The following is an 18,643-nucleotide window of genomic DNA, read 5'->3' on the forward strand; positions in this document are numbered from 1 at the left end:
CTCCCCTCCTGCTCCGTCTGATCTCTGTGTCTCTTTCTCCAGATCTTTTAAATATGTGTTGAAATTGGTTTGTAAGTATTTTAATTTTGCATCAGTATTCGTCAGGGGTATTGGTTTCTAGTTTTCCTTTCTTGTGTCTTTGGGAAATCATCAAACTATTAGAATCGTGCGTGCTCCATAGAATTAGCAGGATTAGTGGTAATTCTTTTGTAAATGTTTGGGAGAATTTGGTCCTGTATTTTTCTTAGAGGTTTCTGACTACTTTTTAAATCTGTCTAGTTATAATGGGCTTCCCTGGTGACTCAAATCATAAAGAATCTACCTGCAGTGCGGGAGACCCAGGTTCTATCCCTGGGTCGGAAGATTCCCTGGAGAAAGTAGCGGCTCTCTAGTCCAGTATTCTTGTCTGGAGAAATTCCATGGACAGAGAGCAGCCTTGTGGGTTACAGTCCATGAGGTCACAAAGAGTCAGACACGACTGAGTGGCTAACACTTTCACTTTCAACACTTCTCACTTTTTTTATTTCTTAATAAGTAAAATAGTTTGTATGTTTCTGAGAATTTGCCAGTATCTCCTATATTCTGTCATTATAGGCATTATTGGTCATAGTACTTCCTTATCTTTAGAAACTTTCTTTGACCTCAGTTTTAATCATTCCTGTTTCATATCTGTTTTTAGTTATTTGAATCTTTTTTTCTCTTTTCCTTAGTCTAGGTGGGAGTTTTCCTATACAGTTTTTTCAAAACATCAACTCTTGGTTCGTTGATTTTTATATTTTTCTACTTTCTATTGTATCTCTGGTTTCTTATTTACCTTTTTCCTTCTGCTAAACGAGTTTAGTTTGTTTTCTGTTTTCTGCTTCCTAGAGGTCTAAAAATAGATTTCAGATTTAAGATCTTTTCTCTTTTTTAGTGTAAGCATCTAACAGTTCAGACTTTCCTTTTAGTACAGTGTTCTCTGTGTGTTATAAATTTTGTAATGTTGTCTTTTCGTTTTCATCCATGTATTTAAAAATTTCCATGTGATTTTTTTCTTAGACCCATTTGTGGTGTAAGAGTGAGCTGTTTAATGTCCACATTTGAGAAATTTTCTTTTTTTCTTGTGTTTATTTTGGCCACCTCATGCGAAGAGTTGACTCATTGGAAAAGACTCTGATGCTGGGAGGGATTGGGGGCAGGAGGAAAAGGGGACGACAGAGGATGAGGATGGCTGGATGGCATCACTGACTCGATGGACGTGAGTCTGAGTGAACTCCGGGAGTTGGTGATGGACAGGGAGGTCTGGCGTGCTGCGATTCATGGGGTCACAAAGAGTCAGACACAACTGAGCGACTGATCTGATTTCGTTGTTGTTAGGGAAGATACTTTTCTGGTATCAGTCTCTTAAGATGGTTAATTGTGGCCTAATATGTGGTCTCTCATAGAGAATGCTTCATGTGTCCTTGAGATACATGTGGTTTATGCTTTTGTTGGGCCATGTGGTCTGTACATGCCTGTTCAATGTTTGCTTCATTTTTTTGAGATATCTAATGTTAGATGTATATATATTTTTACTTGTTACAGCTTTTTGGTAAATTGACCATTTTATCATTATACAATATTTATCTTGTTGCAGTTTTTTTTTTTTTTTTCTTCAGTTTATTTTGTCTGATATAACAGTCTCCCCTGCTCTCTTTAGCATGTTCTGTCTTTTTCCACCCTTGCACTTTTCACCTTTCCATGTCCTCACAAACGTGAGTAGTACCTGTTTCACCTCTCTGACAAACTCTGTGTCTCTTGCCCTGGGATTTTCCTCCTGTTACTTCCGGTGGCCCCTGCTCATGTGCATCGTGTGGTGGTGAAAGATAGGCCCTCTGGACTGCTCCTTTCATGCCACTGTAATTTCAGAAGGAATGTATTGAATGTTTCCTTCCTATCATGATGTTTCTTGAGATAGTCTTGCTTAATAACTATATTTTTTTCCATATTCTTTTTTGCCATGATTTTTAATTCTCCAAGAGGTTTTTTTACTTTGCTATTGTGATACTTTTTTTTTGTCATAATATAATGACTCTTCTAATTTCAAATCACTGTTTTATTAATGGAAAAAAAAAGCAAAGAAAGTCTTTGGCTTCTGTTAATGCCTTGTTAGGTAAATTTAAAAGGATAAAATTGTATTTGTGTCTTTGTATATGGTAATTTTATTATGAATTGAATTCAAGTAGTCTTTTTTTATTTTTTTTTAATGTTTTTACAAGTTTTCTTTTGGTAGCGTAGTATAGAGTCCTGTTGACAAACTCAGCTGAGTACAAAGGATACATTTTTATCGTCTGAAAGATGTTGAAATACATGTAAATAAAAGAAGGATATAAAATTGTCCAAAAAATCTGTCAAAAGATGGATCCTCTCGTGTCAGTTAATTTTTTATAGATAAGCATGCATGCACATGCGAGTCTGTGGTTTAGATAGAAGACATCATGATTTATTTATTTTTTTTTCAAATGATATATTTTTTTTTTTTTTAACTTTACAATATCGTATTGGTTTTGCCATATATCAAAATGAATCTGCCACGGGTATACATGTGTTCCCCATCCTGAACCCTCCTCCCTCCTCCCTCCCCATACCATCCCTCTGGGTGGTCCCAGTGCACCAGCCCCAAGCATCCAGTATCGTGCATTGAACCTGGACTGGTGACTCGTTTCATATATGATATTATACGTGTTTCAATGCCATTCTCCCAAATTATCCCATCCTCTCCCTCTACCACAAAGTCCAAAAGACTATTCTATGCATCAGTGTCTCTTGCTGTCTCGTATACAGAGTTATTGTTACCATCTTTCTAAATTCCATATATATGCGTTAGTATACTGTATTGGTGTTTTTCTTTATGGCTTACTTCACTCTGCATAATAGGCTCCAGTTTCATCCACCTCATTAGAACTGATTCAAATGTATTCTTTTTAATGGCTGAGTAATACTCCATTGTGTATATGTACCATCGCTTTCTTATCCATTCATCTGCTGATGGACATCTAGGTTGCTTCCATGGCCTGGCTATTATAAACAGTGCTGCAGTGAACATTGGGTTACATGTGTCTCTTTCAATTCTGGTTTCCTCAGTGTGTATGCCCAGCAGTGGGATTGCTGGATCATAAGGCAGGTCTATTTCCAGTTTTTTAAGAAATCTCCACACTGTTCTCCATAGTGGCTGTACTAGTTTGCATTCCCACCAACAGTGTAAGAGGGTTCCCTTTTCTCCACACCCTCTCCAGCATTTATTGCTTGTAGACTTTTGGATCACAGCCATTCTGACTGGTGTGAAATGGTACCTCATAGTGGTTTTGATTTGCATTTCTCTGATAATGAGTGATGTTGAGCATCTTTTCATGTGTTTGTTAGCCATCTGTATGTCTTCTTTGGAGAAATGTCTGTTTAGTTCTTTGGCCCATTTTTTGATTGGGTCATTTATTTTTCTGGAGTTGAGCTGTAGGAGTTGCTTGTATATTTTTGAGATTAGTTGTTTGTCAGTTGCTTCATTTGCTATTATTTTCTCCCATTCTGAAGGCTGTCTTTTTACCTTGCTCATAGTTTCCTTTATTGTACAGAAGCTTTTAAGTTTAATTAGGTCCCATTTGTTTATTTTTGCTTTTATTTCCAATATTCTGGGAGGTGGGTCATAGAGGATCCTGCTGTGATGTATGTCAGAGGGTGTTTTGCTTATATTCTCCTCTAGGAGTTTTATAGTTTCTGGTCTTACATTTAGATCTTTAATCCATTTTGAGTTTATTTTTGTGTATGGTATTAGAAAGTGTTCTAGTTTCATTCTTTTACAAGTGGTTGACCAGTTTTCCCAGCACCACTTGTTAAAGAGATTGTCTTTAATCTATTGTATATTCTTGCCTCCTTTGTCAAAGATGAGGTGTCCATATGTGTGTGGATTTATCTCTGGGCTTTCTGTTTTGTTCCATTGGTATATATTTCTGTCTTTGTGCCAATACCATACTGTCTTGATGACTCTGGCTTTGTAATAGAGCCTGAAGTCAGGCAGGTTGATTCCTCCAATTCCATTTTTCTTTCTCAAGATTGCTTTGGCTATTCAAGATTTTTTGTATTTCCATATAAATTGTGAAATTATTTGTTGTAGCTCTGTGAAGAATACCGTTGGTAGCTTGATAGGGATTGCATTGAATCTATAAATTGCTTTGGGTAGTATACTCATTTTCACTATATTGATTCTTCCAATCCATGAACATGGTATATTTCTCCATCTATTAGTGTCCTCTTTGATTTCTTTCACCAGTGTTTTATAGTTTTCTATTATAGGTCTTTAGTTTCCTTAGGTAGATACATTCCTAAATATTTTATTCTTTTTGTTGCAATGGTGAATGGGATTGTTTCCTTAATTTCTCTTTCTATTTTCTCATTATTAGTGTATAGGAATGCAAGGGATTTCTGTGTGTTGGTTTTGTATCCTGCAACTTTACTATATTCATTGATTAGTTCTAGTAATTTTCTGGTGGAGTCTTTAGGGTTTTCTATGTAGAGGATTATGTCATCTGCAAACAGTGAGAGCTTTACTTCTTCTTTTCCAATTTGGATTCCTTTTATTTCTTTTTCTGCTCTGATTGCTGTGGCCAAAACTTCCAAAACTATGTTGAATAGTAATGGTGAAAGTGGGCACCCTTGTCTTGTTCCTGACTTTAGAGGAAATGCTTTCAATTTTTCACCATTGAGAATAATGTTTGCTGTGGGTTTGTCATATATAGCTTTTATTATGTTGAGGTATGTTCCTTCTATTCCTGCTTTCTGGAGAGTTTTTATCATAAATGGATGTTGAATTTTGTCAAAGGCTTTCTCTGCATCTATTGAGATAATCATATGGTTTTTATTTTTCAATTTGTTAATGTGGTGTATTACATTGATTGATTTGCGGCTATTGAAGAATCCTTGCATCCCTGGGATAAAGCCCACTTGGTCATGGTGTATGATCTTCTTAATATGTTGTTCGATTCTGATTGCTAGAATTTTGTTAAGGATTTTTGCATCTATGTTCATCAGTGATATTGGCCTGTAGTTTTCTTTTTTTGTGGGATCTTTGTCAGGTTTTGGTATTAGGGTGATGGTGGCCTCATAGAATGAGTTTGTAAGTTTACCTTCCTCTGCAATTTTCTGGAAGAGTTTGAGTAGGATAGGTGTTAGCTCTTCTCTAAATTTTTGGTAGAAGTCTGGACCTGGGCTTTTGTTTGCTGGAAGATTTCTGATTACAGTTTCAATTTCCGTGCTTGTGATGGGTCTGTTAAGATTTTGTATTTCTTCCTGGTCGAGTTTTGGAAAGTTGTACTTTTCTAAGAATTTGTCCATTTCTTCCATGTTGTCCATTTTATTGGCATATAATTGTTGATAGTAGTCTCTTATGATCCTTTGTATTTCTGTGTTGTCTCTTGTGATATCTCCATTTTCATTTCTAATTTTATTGATTTGATTTTTTTCCCTTTGTTTCTTGATGAGCCTGGCTAATGGTTTGTCAATTTTATTTATCCTCTCAAGGAACCAGCTTTTGGCTTTGTTTATTTTTGCTATGGTCTCTTTTGTTTATTTTGCATTTATTTCTGCCCTAATTTTTAACATTTCTTTCCTCTACTAACCCTGGGGTTCTTCATTTCTTCCTTTTCTAGTTGCTTTAAGTGTAGAGTTAACAGAATTAAAACGAATTAAAAGAAATGAGGACAATCCCAGAGACCTCCAGGACAATATTAAATGCTACAGCATTTTAATCATAGGAGTCCCAGAAGAAGAAGACAAAAAGAAAGACCATGAGAAAATACTTGAGGAGATAATAGTTGAAAACTTCCCTAAAATGGGGAAGGAAATAATCACTCAAGTCCAAGAAACCCAGAGAGTCCCAGACAGGATAAACCCAAGGCGAAACACCCCAAGACACATATTAATCAAATTAACAAAGATCAAACACAAAGAACAAATATTAAAAGCAGCAAGGGAAAAACAACAAATAACACATAAGGGAATACCCATAAGGATAAGAGCTGATCTTTCAATAGAAACTCTTCAAGCCAGGAGGGAATGGCAAGACATACTTAAAGTGATGAAAGAAAATAACCTGCAGCCCAGATTATTGTACCAGCAAGGATCTCATTCAAATATGAAGGAGAAATCAAAAGCTTTACATACAAGCAAAAGCTGAGAGAATTCAGCACCACCAAACCAGCTCTCCAACAAATACTAAAGGATATTCTCTAGACAGGAAACACAAAAACGGTGTATAAATTCGAACCCAAAACAATAAAGTAAATGGCAACGGGATCATACTTCTCAATAATTACCTTAAGCGTAAATGGGTTGAATGCCCCAACCAAAAGACAAAGACTGGCTGAATGGATACAAAAACAAGACCCCTACATATGTTGTCTACAAGAGACCCACCTCAAAACAGGGGACACATACAGACTGAAAGTGAAGGGCTGGAAAAAGATTTTCTATGCAAATAGAGACCAAAAGAAAGCAGGAGTAGCAATACTCATATCAGATAAAATAGACTTTAAAACAAAGGCTGTGAAAAGAGACAAAGAAGGTCACTACATAATGATCAAAGGATCAATCCAAGAAGAAGATGTAATAATTATAAATATATATGCACCCAACATAGGAGCACTGCAATATGCAAGACAAATGCTAACAAGTATGAAAGGAGAAATTAACAATAACACAATAATAGTGGGAGACTTTAATACCCCACTCACACCTATGGATAGATCAACTAAACAGAAAATTAACAAGGAAACACAAACTTTAAACGATACAATAGACCAGTTAGACCTAATTGATATCTATAGGACATTTCATCCCAAAACCATGAATTTCACCTTTTTCTCAAGTGCACATGGAACCTTCTCCAGGATAGAGCACATCCTGGGCCATAAATCTAGCCTTGTAAATTCAAAAAAAATAGAAATTATTCCAAGCATCTTTTCTGACCACAATGCAGTAAGATTAGATCTCAATTACAGGAGAAAAACTATTAAAAATTCCAACATATTGAGGCTGAACAACACACTACTGAATAACCAACAAATCACAGAAGAAATAAAAAAAGAAATCAAAATTTGCATAGAAACGAATGAAAATGGAAACACAACAACCCAAAACCTATGGGACACTATAAAAGCAGTCCTAAGGGGAAAGTTCATAGCAATACAGGCATAACTCAAGAAACAAGAAAAAAGTCAAATAAACCTGACATCACGATTTAAAAACTACATATCACTTTTTTTTTTTTTCAGTTGAAATTATGTTATCAATATAATCTGTGGCCTTGGAATTTTCTAAACAATCCTGTTAGTGTTTTAAGTAGTAAATTACTAACAGTTGTTTCTGTATCCACGTCTATAATGACCTTTCATGCCATTCCACATTGTTCACCATGGACTTTTTTTTTTTTTTCATATTAATACAATATTTATTTGTTTTCCTTCTGTCAAACCCTGAGCCCACCACTTTCCCCAGGCTGCCTGAAGAGTTACAGGAAAGGGAACATACAGGGCAGACAAAGGAGAAAGAACTATGGGAGGTGGAAACAGCTCCTTCACATCGTGAAGAAGATGAGCTAGACCACCATCAGGCAAAAGAGCCCCATGGCCTTTGAGGGCCAAGCCCATGGCGTAGAAGAGCTACTGTTTCAGAGAAGGGTTCCTGGCATAACAGTGATGAAGCTCCTGAACACAGTCCCACTTCCAGGCCTGGAGCCAGCCACCCTTGCTGTGGCAGCTCCAGCTCCAGGGAACTTGGCTGCTGTGTCAGAGTCCCTTGAAATGGCACTGGTTTGGAAGCTGTGGCTAGGAATAAGTGAGATGGTCCGGGGACCTGGGGCTGCCAAGCTGCTGTGGCTCTCATCGGTCAATGTCTCCTGTCCTTCACCACCACTGTGGACAGTGATCACTCAACAGAGGGAGGAGGTTCTCCCGACCAGGGAGGGGGTAGAGACTAATTTTGTGCAGGTGTCCATTTTCAAGGGATGAAGGCCCAAGGCCCGAGAGCTGCTCGCCTTGCAGAGAAGACAGAGGGGCAGGGAGGAGGCTCACCTTGGACTTCTTTCAAGTTTTCTTTAGAAGCCCTCTGTCAAAGGACTTTTAATGTTCTCTGTATTACTTAACTGTTAGATGCTTAAGCTTCAGTTGCTGAGCCCAAGCTTCTGAGTTAAGCTGCTTCATGTAACATTTCTTACCTTCTTGATCTGAGTTGAGTTTCTCAGAGTGTCTGTGACACAGGTTTTCTTCTGTAAGGTGGGAACAGATCATTCTTTAATGAGCTATTACCTTGATGACAGGTTCTGCCTGTAAAGTACTTATTTAATGTTTAGAGTAATATTACAGTAATTTAAAGCAACAGGAAGCCTTCAGACACTTTTCGTCCTTGCTACTGTTATCAACATCATAACTGAAAATTTTGACCTTTCCATTACAACTGCTGTGGATTTCGGCATCTCTGAAGACACCACTCATGCTGTACCTCATCTAGATAATGAATTACACTCACTGGGTAGAACATAATATCTGACACTTCTGTATAGCCAAAACAGTGTTGAGCTATATGTTTATATATTTCATGGATTTTGAACAATGATGAAAAATCCATATTAATTGGAGGATCTCATAAGGTCTTAGGAAAAAGCATAAGAAATTAAAATTAGAGATCCATAATTTCTCCAGATACCCCTGCATGGATCTGTTAGAACACATACTTGAACCAAGTCAATCCTTACCCCTTACTACCCTTTCTCTTTTGCATGAAAATGAGAACTTTTCATGGCCCTTTTGGTGACATGTGGTTTCATTTCAGGAACGACTGACCTGTGAGGATGTGGCCATTGAATTCACTCAAGAGGAGTGGGTATTCCTGGGCCCTGCTCAGAGGGCCTTGTACAGGGACGTGATGCTGGAGACCTACAGAAACCTGCTATATGTGGGTGAGGATGACTTCCTTCCCGAGCTGCCCTTGGGTATCTGCATTTTCCCTGTGTGCCCCTTGGGAGGCCCTGATGTCTTTCATCTGAGACTTCTGGTGACTGGGGTATGACACAGCTTCACAAGGCTAAACTGACCCTCTTCAGATGCTGTGTCTGTTTCATGTCATATCTGAGGTTGTTCCAGAGCTTAATTATGTACAAAGCTCACTGGTAAATGTTAAAAAAAAAATACCAAAAACCCGATTTCCTATTTTCTACCTTTTGACTTTTGGCTCAGTGTTTTAAAAAATCCACAGCACTTTAGATCTCTTTCTTCTGATAACACTGAATACCTATTTGTTTGTTTTTGATTGCTTGTTTACTTTTTTTTGGCTGCACCATTCTGCATGTGGAATCTTAGTTCACTACTGCTGCTGCTGCTAAGTCGCTTCAGTCGTGTCTGACTCTGTGCGACCCCACAGATGGCAGCCCACCATGCTCCTCTGTCCCTGGGATTCTCCAGGCAAAAACACTGGCGTGGGTTTCCATTTCCTTCTCCAATGCATGCATGCATGCACGCCAAGTCGCATCAGCCATCTCCGACTCTGTGAGACCCCATAGACAGCAGCCCACCAGTCTCCTCTGTCCCTGGGATTCTCCAGGCAAGAATACTGGAATGGGCTGCCATTTCCTTCTCCATTTTTTAGGTATAGTTAATTTACAATGTTGTGTTTCAGGTATACAGCAGTTTACAAGATACTCAGTATAGTTCCCTGACCTATATCGTAGGTTCTTGTTGTTTATCTATTTTGTATATATATTAGTTTGTATATATTTAGACTTCTAATTTATCTCTCCCTTTTCTGCCCCCATCACCATCCTGTAGTATCCCCTTTGGTTACTATAAGTTTGTTTTTTTATGCTGGTGAGTTTATTTTGTGAATAAATTCATTTGTATCATTTATTTCAGTTCAACATATAATATCCTATGATATTTGTCTTTCTCTGTCTGATTTCACTTAGAATAATCCCTAAGTCTGTCTATATTGCTGCAAAAGGTATTACTTCATTTTGTTTTATGCTGTGGAGGTGGCAACCCACTCCAGTGTTCTTGACTGGAAAATTTCATGGACAGGGGAGTCTGGCAGGCTGCAGGCCATGGGGTCTTAAAGAGTTGGACACGGCTGAGCTACTTGCACTTCACAGTATTCCTTTGTATATATGTACCACATATTCTTTATCCCTTTGTCTGTCAGTGAACATTTAGGTTGCTGCCATGTTTTGGCTGGTATAAATAGTGCTGCTAAAACATTGGGGAGCATGTATCATTTTGAATTAGTTTTCATCCTTTCTGGATATATGCCCAGGATTGGAATTGCTGGTTCATGTGATAGCTCTATTTTTAGTTCTTTATGGAACCTCCATGCTATTCTCCAAAGTAGCAGTACCAATTTATGTTCCTTCCAACAGTGTAGGAGGGTTCTCTTTTCTCCACACCTTCTCAAGCATTTATTGTTTGTAGACTTTTTGATGGTGGTCATTCTGACCAGTGTAAGGTGATACATTTTTGTGCTTTTGATTTGCATTTCTCTCATAAGTAGAGACGTCAAACATCTTTTCAGGTGACTGTTGGTCATCTGTTTGTCTCCTTTGGAGAAATATCTGTTTTGATTTTCTACCCAGTTTTTGATTGGGTTGGTTGTTTGTTTTGATATTAAGCTGTATGAACTGTTTGTGTATTTTGGAAATAAATCCCTTATAGGTATCATCATTTGCATATATACACTCCTAATCCAAAAGTTGAATTTTTGTTCTTTTTTTGGTTTCCTTTGCTTTGCAAAAAGGTTTTAAATTTAATTAGGTCTCATTTGTTTGATTTTGCTTTTATTACCATGACTCTAAGAGATAGATTCAAAAAAAAATTTGCTGACATTTATGTCAGTGTTTTGCATTTGTTTTCCACTATGTATTTTATAGTATCTGGTCTTGCATTTAGATGTTTAACACATTTTGAGTTTATTTTTGTATGTGGTGTTAGAGAATGTTGTAATTTCATTCTTTTTCAGGTAACTATCCTTTTTTCCAGCATCACTTATTGAAGAGACTTCTTCATTCTATATTCTTTCCTCCTTTGTTATAGAATAATTGACTCTAAGTAAATTGGTTTATCTCTGGGTTTTCTATCCTGTTCTACCGATCTGTGTTTCTGTTTTGGGCCACCATCATACCACTTCCCTGGTGGCTCAGACGGTAAAGCCATCTGCCTACAATGCAGGAGATCCAGGTCCAGGTTCAGTCCCTGGGTCAGGAAGATCTGCCGGAGAAGGAAATGGCAACCAACTTCAGTATTCTTACCTGGAGAATCCCATGGACAGAGGTACCTGGTAGGGTACAGTCGATGGGGTCACAAAGAATTCGACACAACTGAGCGACTTCACTTTCACTTTGTTGACTGTCAGTTTGTAGTGTAGTCTGAACTCAGGGAACATGATTCCTCCAGCCCTGTTCTTTGTCAAGATCATTTTAGATATCAGAGTCTTTTGTATTTTGGTACAAATTAAGTTTTTCTTTGTTTTATGAAATATGTCATTGTTAATTTGATAAGGGTTGCATTGAATATGTCGATTGCCTTGGATAGTATGGTCATTTTGACAGTGTTACTTCTTTCAATCCAAGAACATGGTATATGTTTGTGCCATCTGTTTGTGTCATCTTTGGTATCAGTCATCAGCATCTTATAGTTTTATGAGTACAGTTCTTTTGACTTCTTAGGTAGGTTTATTCCTTAGCATTTTATTCTTTTCTATAAGGTGGTGAATGTGATTGTTTCATTAATTTCACTTTCTGATATATCATTATTAGTGTATAGAAATGCAGCAGTTTTCTATATATTTTGTATCCAGCAAGTTGACTCTGTTCATTGATGAGGTCTAGAAATCATCTGGTGTCATCTTCGGGTTTTTCTGTCTGTAGCATCATAGTGACAGTTTTACTTCTTTTTAATTTTTTTTAACTTGAATTCCGTTTGTTTCTTTTTCCTTTCTTTTTGTTGTGGCTAGGACTTCCAAAAATATGTTCAATAAAAGTGGCAATAGTGAACGTTCTTGTCTTATTCATGCTTTCAGTTTTCCCCTGTTGAGTATGATGTTAGCTGTGTGTTTGACATATACAGTCTTAATTATGTTGAGGTAGGGTCCATCTGTGCTGACTTTCTGAAGGGTTTTTTTTTTTTTTTTTATCATAAATGGCACTTGAATTTTGTCAGAACCTTTTCTGCGTCTATTGATGATCATGTGGTTTTTAGTCTTCAACTGTTAATGTGGTGTATCATAGTGATTAACTTGTGGAAATTGAGAAATCTTGCATCCCAGCAATAAATCCTACTTGATCATGGTATGATCCTTTTATGTCCTTTTATGTATTAGTAACTGTTTGAATCTGCTATTTTGAACTCAAGGAAGGTCTAGGAGAATAAAGCCTTTTTATACAAAAAGATACTGGGAAGGTCTTCCAGAGTCAATTTCAATCCCTCCTTTTCTTTGCTACTCCTCGATCTTGAGATGAACATGTGTGGAAGAAGAAATGAAATAAATGTCCAATAGAGAGGTTAATCATACTTGACAGAGGAACCCAGGTTTAAATAGCCTTTTCCTGGATTTTCCTTCTGATTTCTGCTGATAAGATTCTTACACAATATCCTGGAATATTGTGTATGTTTTTCTTGAATATAAGCATTCCATTGTAACTTACAAAATTCACAGTTTGATACATTCCATTATAAATAGTATAACAGGTATTATCCTGCTTTCTCCATATATCACAGTCACTTTTAAAATTTCTCTTGTTTCTATCCCATACACATAGTATAATGCCCATAAACTTACTGAACCAGTTCTTTTCTTTTAAAGTCAGTATATTAGTTTGCGCTCTCAGTTATTTTCACAAAGACATGCAGTCACAAGCTGATATCTGACATAAACCTGTGTACCCTATGCTCCACACAGGCCCTTTCTTAGTCCTGACCATTCCTCACATAGTACCTTGATATGAATGGAAACATTGTTCGTACCTATCACATCCCTCCACGTTCTACATACTCTCACTGTAAAGATAATATCTGGTCATTTATTGAAAAAGTTTCTCAGGAGATGACCTAAATCACTCTGTGCATCGATGATGACTGACAACCCATTTCAAGATGGGATGGTTGAATAATAGTTAAACAGACTACTTCTGACTTGTATCTTTCTTGACATTTTCTTTCTAAGTTCCTTGTATTTTTTTTTTTTTTTTTTTTTTTTTTTTTTTTAATATTTTCTAGTATATTCATTTGGTGAGTGGTCATGTTTTACAAATAAGTTTTCTCAGTCTGTAGGTTCAGATTCATATCCTGGTTCTCTTACCACCTTGTGCACCAATTGGGTGTGTCTCCCACTCTGATTAGAGAAAAACATGTTAATTTACCTCAATCCTTTTAAAGCAAATTAGTGCTGTCAGTAGTACATGTTTTATAGTAAATACTCAAAATGTATTTTTGTTTAAAAAAGGTAATATCTATATTCTGTCATGTTTTTTATGATACGACTTTATCTACATTATATCTTTTAAAATTTTTATTTATTTTTTAATCAAAGGATAATGGCTTTACAGAATTTTGTTTTCTGTCAGACCTCAACTACATTATATCTTGTATACTTTTCACTTGCAACATTTTTCAGCAATATTGTGTCTGACCCTAGTCAATAAATACACAAAAAGCACTCTTTATTTAGTTTATTTTGGTGCCATTAAACTAGGTAATTAAGAATAGTGCATGGGTAGAGATTAGCCTTCCTTGATGGCTCGGTGGTAAAGAATTCACCTGCTAATGCAGAAGATGCAGGTTTGATCCCTGAGTCAGGAAGATCCCATGGAGAAGGAAATGGCAACCCACTCCACTATTCTTTCCTGGGAAATACCATGGACAGAGAAGTCCGGTGAGCTACAGTTCACGGGTCGCAAAGAGTCAAACACGACTGAACGACTGAACAACAGCAACATAGGTAGGGATTGCTTTGTTTATTGGCTGTAAGAAAACCGGTGAATATTTTACATCTTAATTTATGTATCATTTACAGATGATGGTCTTTTAGCGTGTATTCTGCAATACAGCTGACACATACTACTTGTTAACGTTGTAAAATGCCTTTTCTTTTTGGGTACGTAGTTCTATAGCAGATTTAGAAAACTATGTTGTTTCAAAAAAAATTGTTAGTCATATTCTTCATTTTCTCATTTGTTTTCAATTGTAAACAACCAATTATAAATAGTTATTAATTCAGTAAGCTTGGTTTTGGATTATTTACTGTTACAATATATAATATTTTGTTTAAAATTTATTTATGTGTAGTAAGTATGGAGAATACAGTGATAGTGTAATATTTTTCTTTTCAATTTGAGACAACTGTTGATTGATACCTTCCTAAGGGTCCTGGTAGAAAAATACCCTGTTTTTGAGAGTTGGCATAAGATTGTCCAATGTGAGTGTGTTTGGCATATGGTTTTTAAAACTAGGCTACCTTAACGGTGAATTTATGTTATGCTTTCTTAAGTTAAGAATTCTATTCCTTTAGTGTTTCTAAAAACTTAAGGTCATCATTGTGGTGTTTCATAACTTGGCATAAGTATTACTTTTGGTATAACATATATTCAACATGAAACATTTATTTTTGAATTATTGTGATCAGGATACCTATGATTCTTTTTATCTTGTAGATATCTCTCCTACACATGTGATCAAGCATTTACAACTGGAAGCAAAGAGTAATAAACTAGAAACATTCCAAACATTGATGCTGGGAAGACCTGAAAGCTGTGAAATCAAACATTTTCATCTTTGGGAAAGTGAGGAAAATATGTGTGACTTTGAGTGTCAGGGGAGAGACGACAAAAGAAATTACAAAGGGACACCTGTAAGCCTTAATGGAAATGTGCCTGATGGAAGAGATTCGCATGATATAAAGGATGCAGGAATCAAGCCCTTTGGAAACAGGTTTGGATTTAACTTTCAGGAAAAAGTTCAGATATTTCAAACTGGCAGGATAATTTCTGAATATTATGAAGTTGAAAGGTCTGTCAACAACAGTTTCTCATTTTCTCCACTTCAAAGAATTCCTCCTTGTGTCCAAACCAGTGTTTCTAATATATATGGGAATGCTTATATGAATCCTTCAGTAATAACGCAAGAACTCAAAGCACACAAGACAAAAACTTACAAATGTGATGAGTGTGCCAAGGCCTTTCGTGGAAAGTCAATCCTTTTAAGTCATCAGACAGTTCATCCTGGAGAGAAACCTTACAAATGTGATGAGTGTGGCAAGGCCTTTACTCACAGCTCACAACTCAGGAGACATAAGAAAATTCATACAGGAAAGAAATTATTTAAATGTGATATATGTGAGAAAGTCTTCAAGCGAAATGCAAAGTTTGCTGGTCATCAGAGGGTTCATACTGGAGAGAAACCTTACAAATGTGATGAGTGTGGCAAGGCCTTTTGTGTAAAGTCAACCCTTTTAAGTCATCAGACAGTTCATACTGGAGAGAAACCTTACAAATGTGATGAGTGTGGCAAGGCCTTTTGTGTAAAGTCAACCCTTTTAAGTCATCAGAGAGTTAATACTGGAGAGAAACCTTACATATGTAATGAGTGTGGCAAGGCCTTTACTCACAGCTCAGTCCTCAGGAGACATAAGAAAATTCATACAGGAAAGAAATTATTTAAATGTGATATATATGTGATAAAGCCTTTGGTGGAAATTCAAACTTTGCTGGTCATCAGATAGTTCATACTGGAGAGAAACCTTACAAATGTGATGAGTGTGGCAAGGCCTTTCGTGTCAAGTCAACCCTTTTAAGTCATCAGACAGTTCATAATGGAGAGAAATCTTACAAATGTGATGAGTGTGGCAAGGCCTTTTCTGTAAAATCAACCCTTTTAAGTCATCAGACAGTTCATACTGGAGAGAAACCTTACAAATGTGATGAGTGTGGCAAGGCCTTTTCTGTAAAGTCAACCCTTGTAAGTCATCAGACAGTTCATACTGGAGAGAAACCTTACAAATGTGATGAGTGTGGCAAGGCCTTTTCTGTAAAGTCAACCCTTGTAAGTCATCAGACAGTTCATACTGGAGAGAAACCTTACAAATGTGATGAATGTGGCAAGGCCTTTGGTGTAAAGTCAAACCTTTTACGGCATCAGACAGTTCATACTGGAGAGAAACCCTACAAATGTAATGAGTGTGGCATGGCCTTTTCTGTAAAGTCAACCCTTTTAAGTCATCAGACAGTTCATACTGGAGAGAAACCTTACAAATGTGATGAGTGTGGTGAGGCCTTTCGTGTAAAGTCAAACCTTTTAAGTCATCAGACAGTTCATACTGGAGAGAAACCTTACAAATGTGATGAGTGTGGCGAGGCCTTTCGTTTAAAGTCAACCCTTTTAAATCATCAGACACTTCATACTGGAGAGAAACCTTACAAATGTGATGAGTGTGGCAAGGCCTTTTGTGTAAAGTCAAAGCTTTTAAGTCATCAGACAGTTCATACTGGAGAGAAACCTTACAAATGTGATGAGTGTGGCAAGGCCTTTCGTGTAAAGTCAACCCTTTTAAGTCATCAGACAGTTCATACTGGAGAGAAACTTTACAAATGTGATGAGTGTCACGAGGCCTTTCGTGTAAAGTCAACCCTTTTAAGGCATCAGACAGTTCATACTGGAGAGAAACTTTACAAATGTGAGTGTGGCAAGGCCTTTCGTGTAAAGTCAAACCTTTTAAGTCATCAGACACTTCATACTGGAGAGAAGCCTTACAAATGTGATGAGTGTGGCGAGGCCTTTCGTGTAAAGTCAACCCTTTTAAGTCATCAGACAGTTCATACTGGAGAGAAACCTTACAAATGTGATGAGTGTGGCAAGGCTTTTCGTGTAAAATCAAAGCTTTTAAGTCATCAGACAGTTCATACTGGAGAGAAACCTTACAAATGTGATGAGTGTGGCAAGGCGTTTTCTGTAAAGTCAAACCTTTTAAATCATCAGACAGTTCATACTGGAGAGAAACCTTACAAATGTGATGAGTGTGGCAAGGCCTTTCCTGTAAAGTCAACCCTTTTAAGGCATCAGACAATTCATACTGGAGAGAAACCTTACAAATGTGATGAGTGTGGCAAGGCCTTTCGTGTAAAGTCATACCTTTTAAGTCATCAGACAGTTCATACTGGAGAGAAACCTTACAAATGTGATGAGTGTGGCAAGGCCTTTCCTGTAAAGTCAACCCTTTTAAGGCATCAGACAATTCATACTGGAGAGAAACCTTACAAATGTGATGAGTGTGGCAAGGCCTTTCGTGTAAAGTCAACCCTTTTAAGTCATCAGACAATTCATAGTGGTGAGAAACCTTACAAATGTGATGAGTGTGGCAAGGCCTTTCGTGTAAAGTCAGTCCTTTTAAAGCATCAGAAAATTCATACTGGTGAGAACCCTTACAAATGTGATGCATGTGGAAAAGTCTTCCGTAAAAAACCACATCTTCAACTTCACTGGAGAATTCATACTGGAGAGAGACCTTTCAGATGTAATGAGTGTGGCAAGTTCTTCAATCGAAATTCACACCTTAAAAGACATCGGAGAATACATATAGAGAAACCTTTCAAATGTTTCGAGTGTGGAAAATCCTTTACTCACGTCTCAGCACTTACTAAACATCAGAAAATCCATACATAAGAGAAACTTATGTGAATGTGGTATATGGTAGACGTTTTCAAAATTCAAAGTTCAAAATTCACACCCTACTGTTGGTCAGAGAATTCATACTACTGAGAAACCATACAAATATCGTGATTGTGGCAACATCTTAGGCTTCATGAGAAAATTCATACTGGATAGAAGCCAGATACATATGTATTGATTAGTCAGGTGTTTAGAACATGAATTCATTCTAGAAAGATTCCTCACCAATTTCACAAATGTTAAAAAAAGAAAAGAAAACCCTGTCCTCACATCTCACATCTCACCAGTAGTATCAAAGTATTTATCCTGGAGAAAACACACAGCAATGTAATGTGTGTGGCAAGGATCTTACCCAAAAGTCACAAGATAAGAACATAGTGGAGCCATACTTCCCAGATTCAGTGGTTGTGACAAATCCTTTACGTTTTTCACTCTATGTATTCTCTGATGACTTTAGTTTCGTGTAAAAGAAACCTGAATTCTAACTCAGCAAAGATGATTCTTTGGGACAGTAGTCCACCATTTGTTGGTCTCCTGGCTTTCTGAATAAAGTCACTATTCCTTGCCCAACAAGTAGTCTCTCAGGTTATTGGCCTGTTGTGTGGTGAGCTCTATGAGCTTAGCTTTGGTAATAGATTGATCAAATGCATTTCCTACATGCGTTTCATGATGTTGTCTGTGAAGGGTTCAATGAGATGAAGGGGCCGACTGCATTAGATAGAATTCATGCACATCCACGTTTCCTGGAAAAACACACAGCCTGAATTACAAAATTCAATAATGTGTGTGAATTAGCAACAGGGAGGGCAGAAAATAATGTAAAACAAGGACATGGCTCATCATGGTCAGTAGGATCAGGAAGCCCTTCCATACATAGTCCAGCCTGTTATAAAACATAATATTCTACCAACTGACCTTGAACAGAGTAGGCAAGATGT

The 18,643-nt window shown here is 37.1% G+C and overlaps 1 protein-coding gene, 1 long non-coding RNA gene and 1 pseudogene across 2 annotated transcripts in view; 1 reads left to right on the forward strand and 2 right to left on the reverse strand.

The window, feature by feature from the left end:
- The window catches only part of LOC112580421 (zinc finger protein 677), a 32,007-nt gene extending 16,103 nt beyond the window's left edge, over nucleotides 1-15,904 (forward strand). Inside the window, exons 5-6 of the mRNA XM_025270141.3 lie at nucleotides 8,836-8,962; nucleotides 14,696-15,904. Coding sequence (XP_025125926.3) covers nucleotides 8,836-8,962; nucleotides 14,696-15,762 — 1,194 coding nt within the window. The 3' untranslated portion in view covers nucleotides 15,763-15,904. The remainder of the gene's footprint in view (nucleotides 1-8,835; nucleotides 8,963-14,695) is intronic.
- LOC123330374 lies at nucleotides 7,604-7,890 on the reverse strand (annotated as a pseudogene).
- Nucleotides 15,638-16,563, reverse strand: LOC123465111. Its single transcript, XR_006640190.1, has 2 exons — nucleotides 16,453-16,563; nucleotides 15,638-15,780 (listed from the first exon to the last, which is right to left on the reverse strand). It is a non-coding gene; the product is annotated as an uncharacterized LOC123465111 (long non-coding RNA).
- Nucleotides 16,564-18,643: the final 2,080 nt, after the last annotated feature.

Source organism: Bubalus bubalis, chromosome 18 (assembly GCF_019923935.1).
Source record: "Bubalus bubalis isolate 160015118507 breed Murrah chromosome 18, NDDB_SH_1, whole genome shotgun sequence".
NCBI lineage: Eukaryota > Metazoa > Chordata > Mammalia > Artiodactyla > Bovidae > Bubalus > Bubalus bubalis.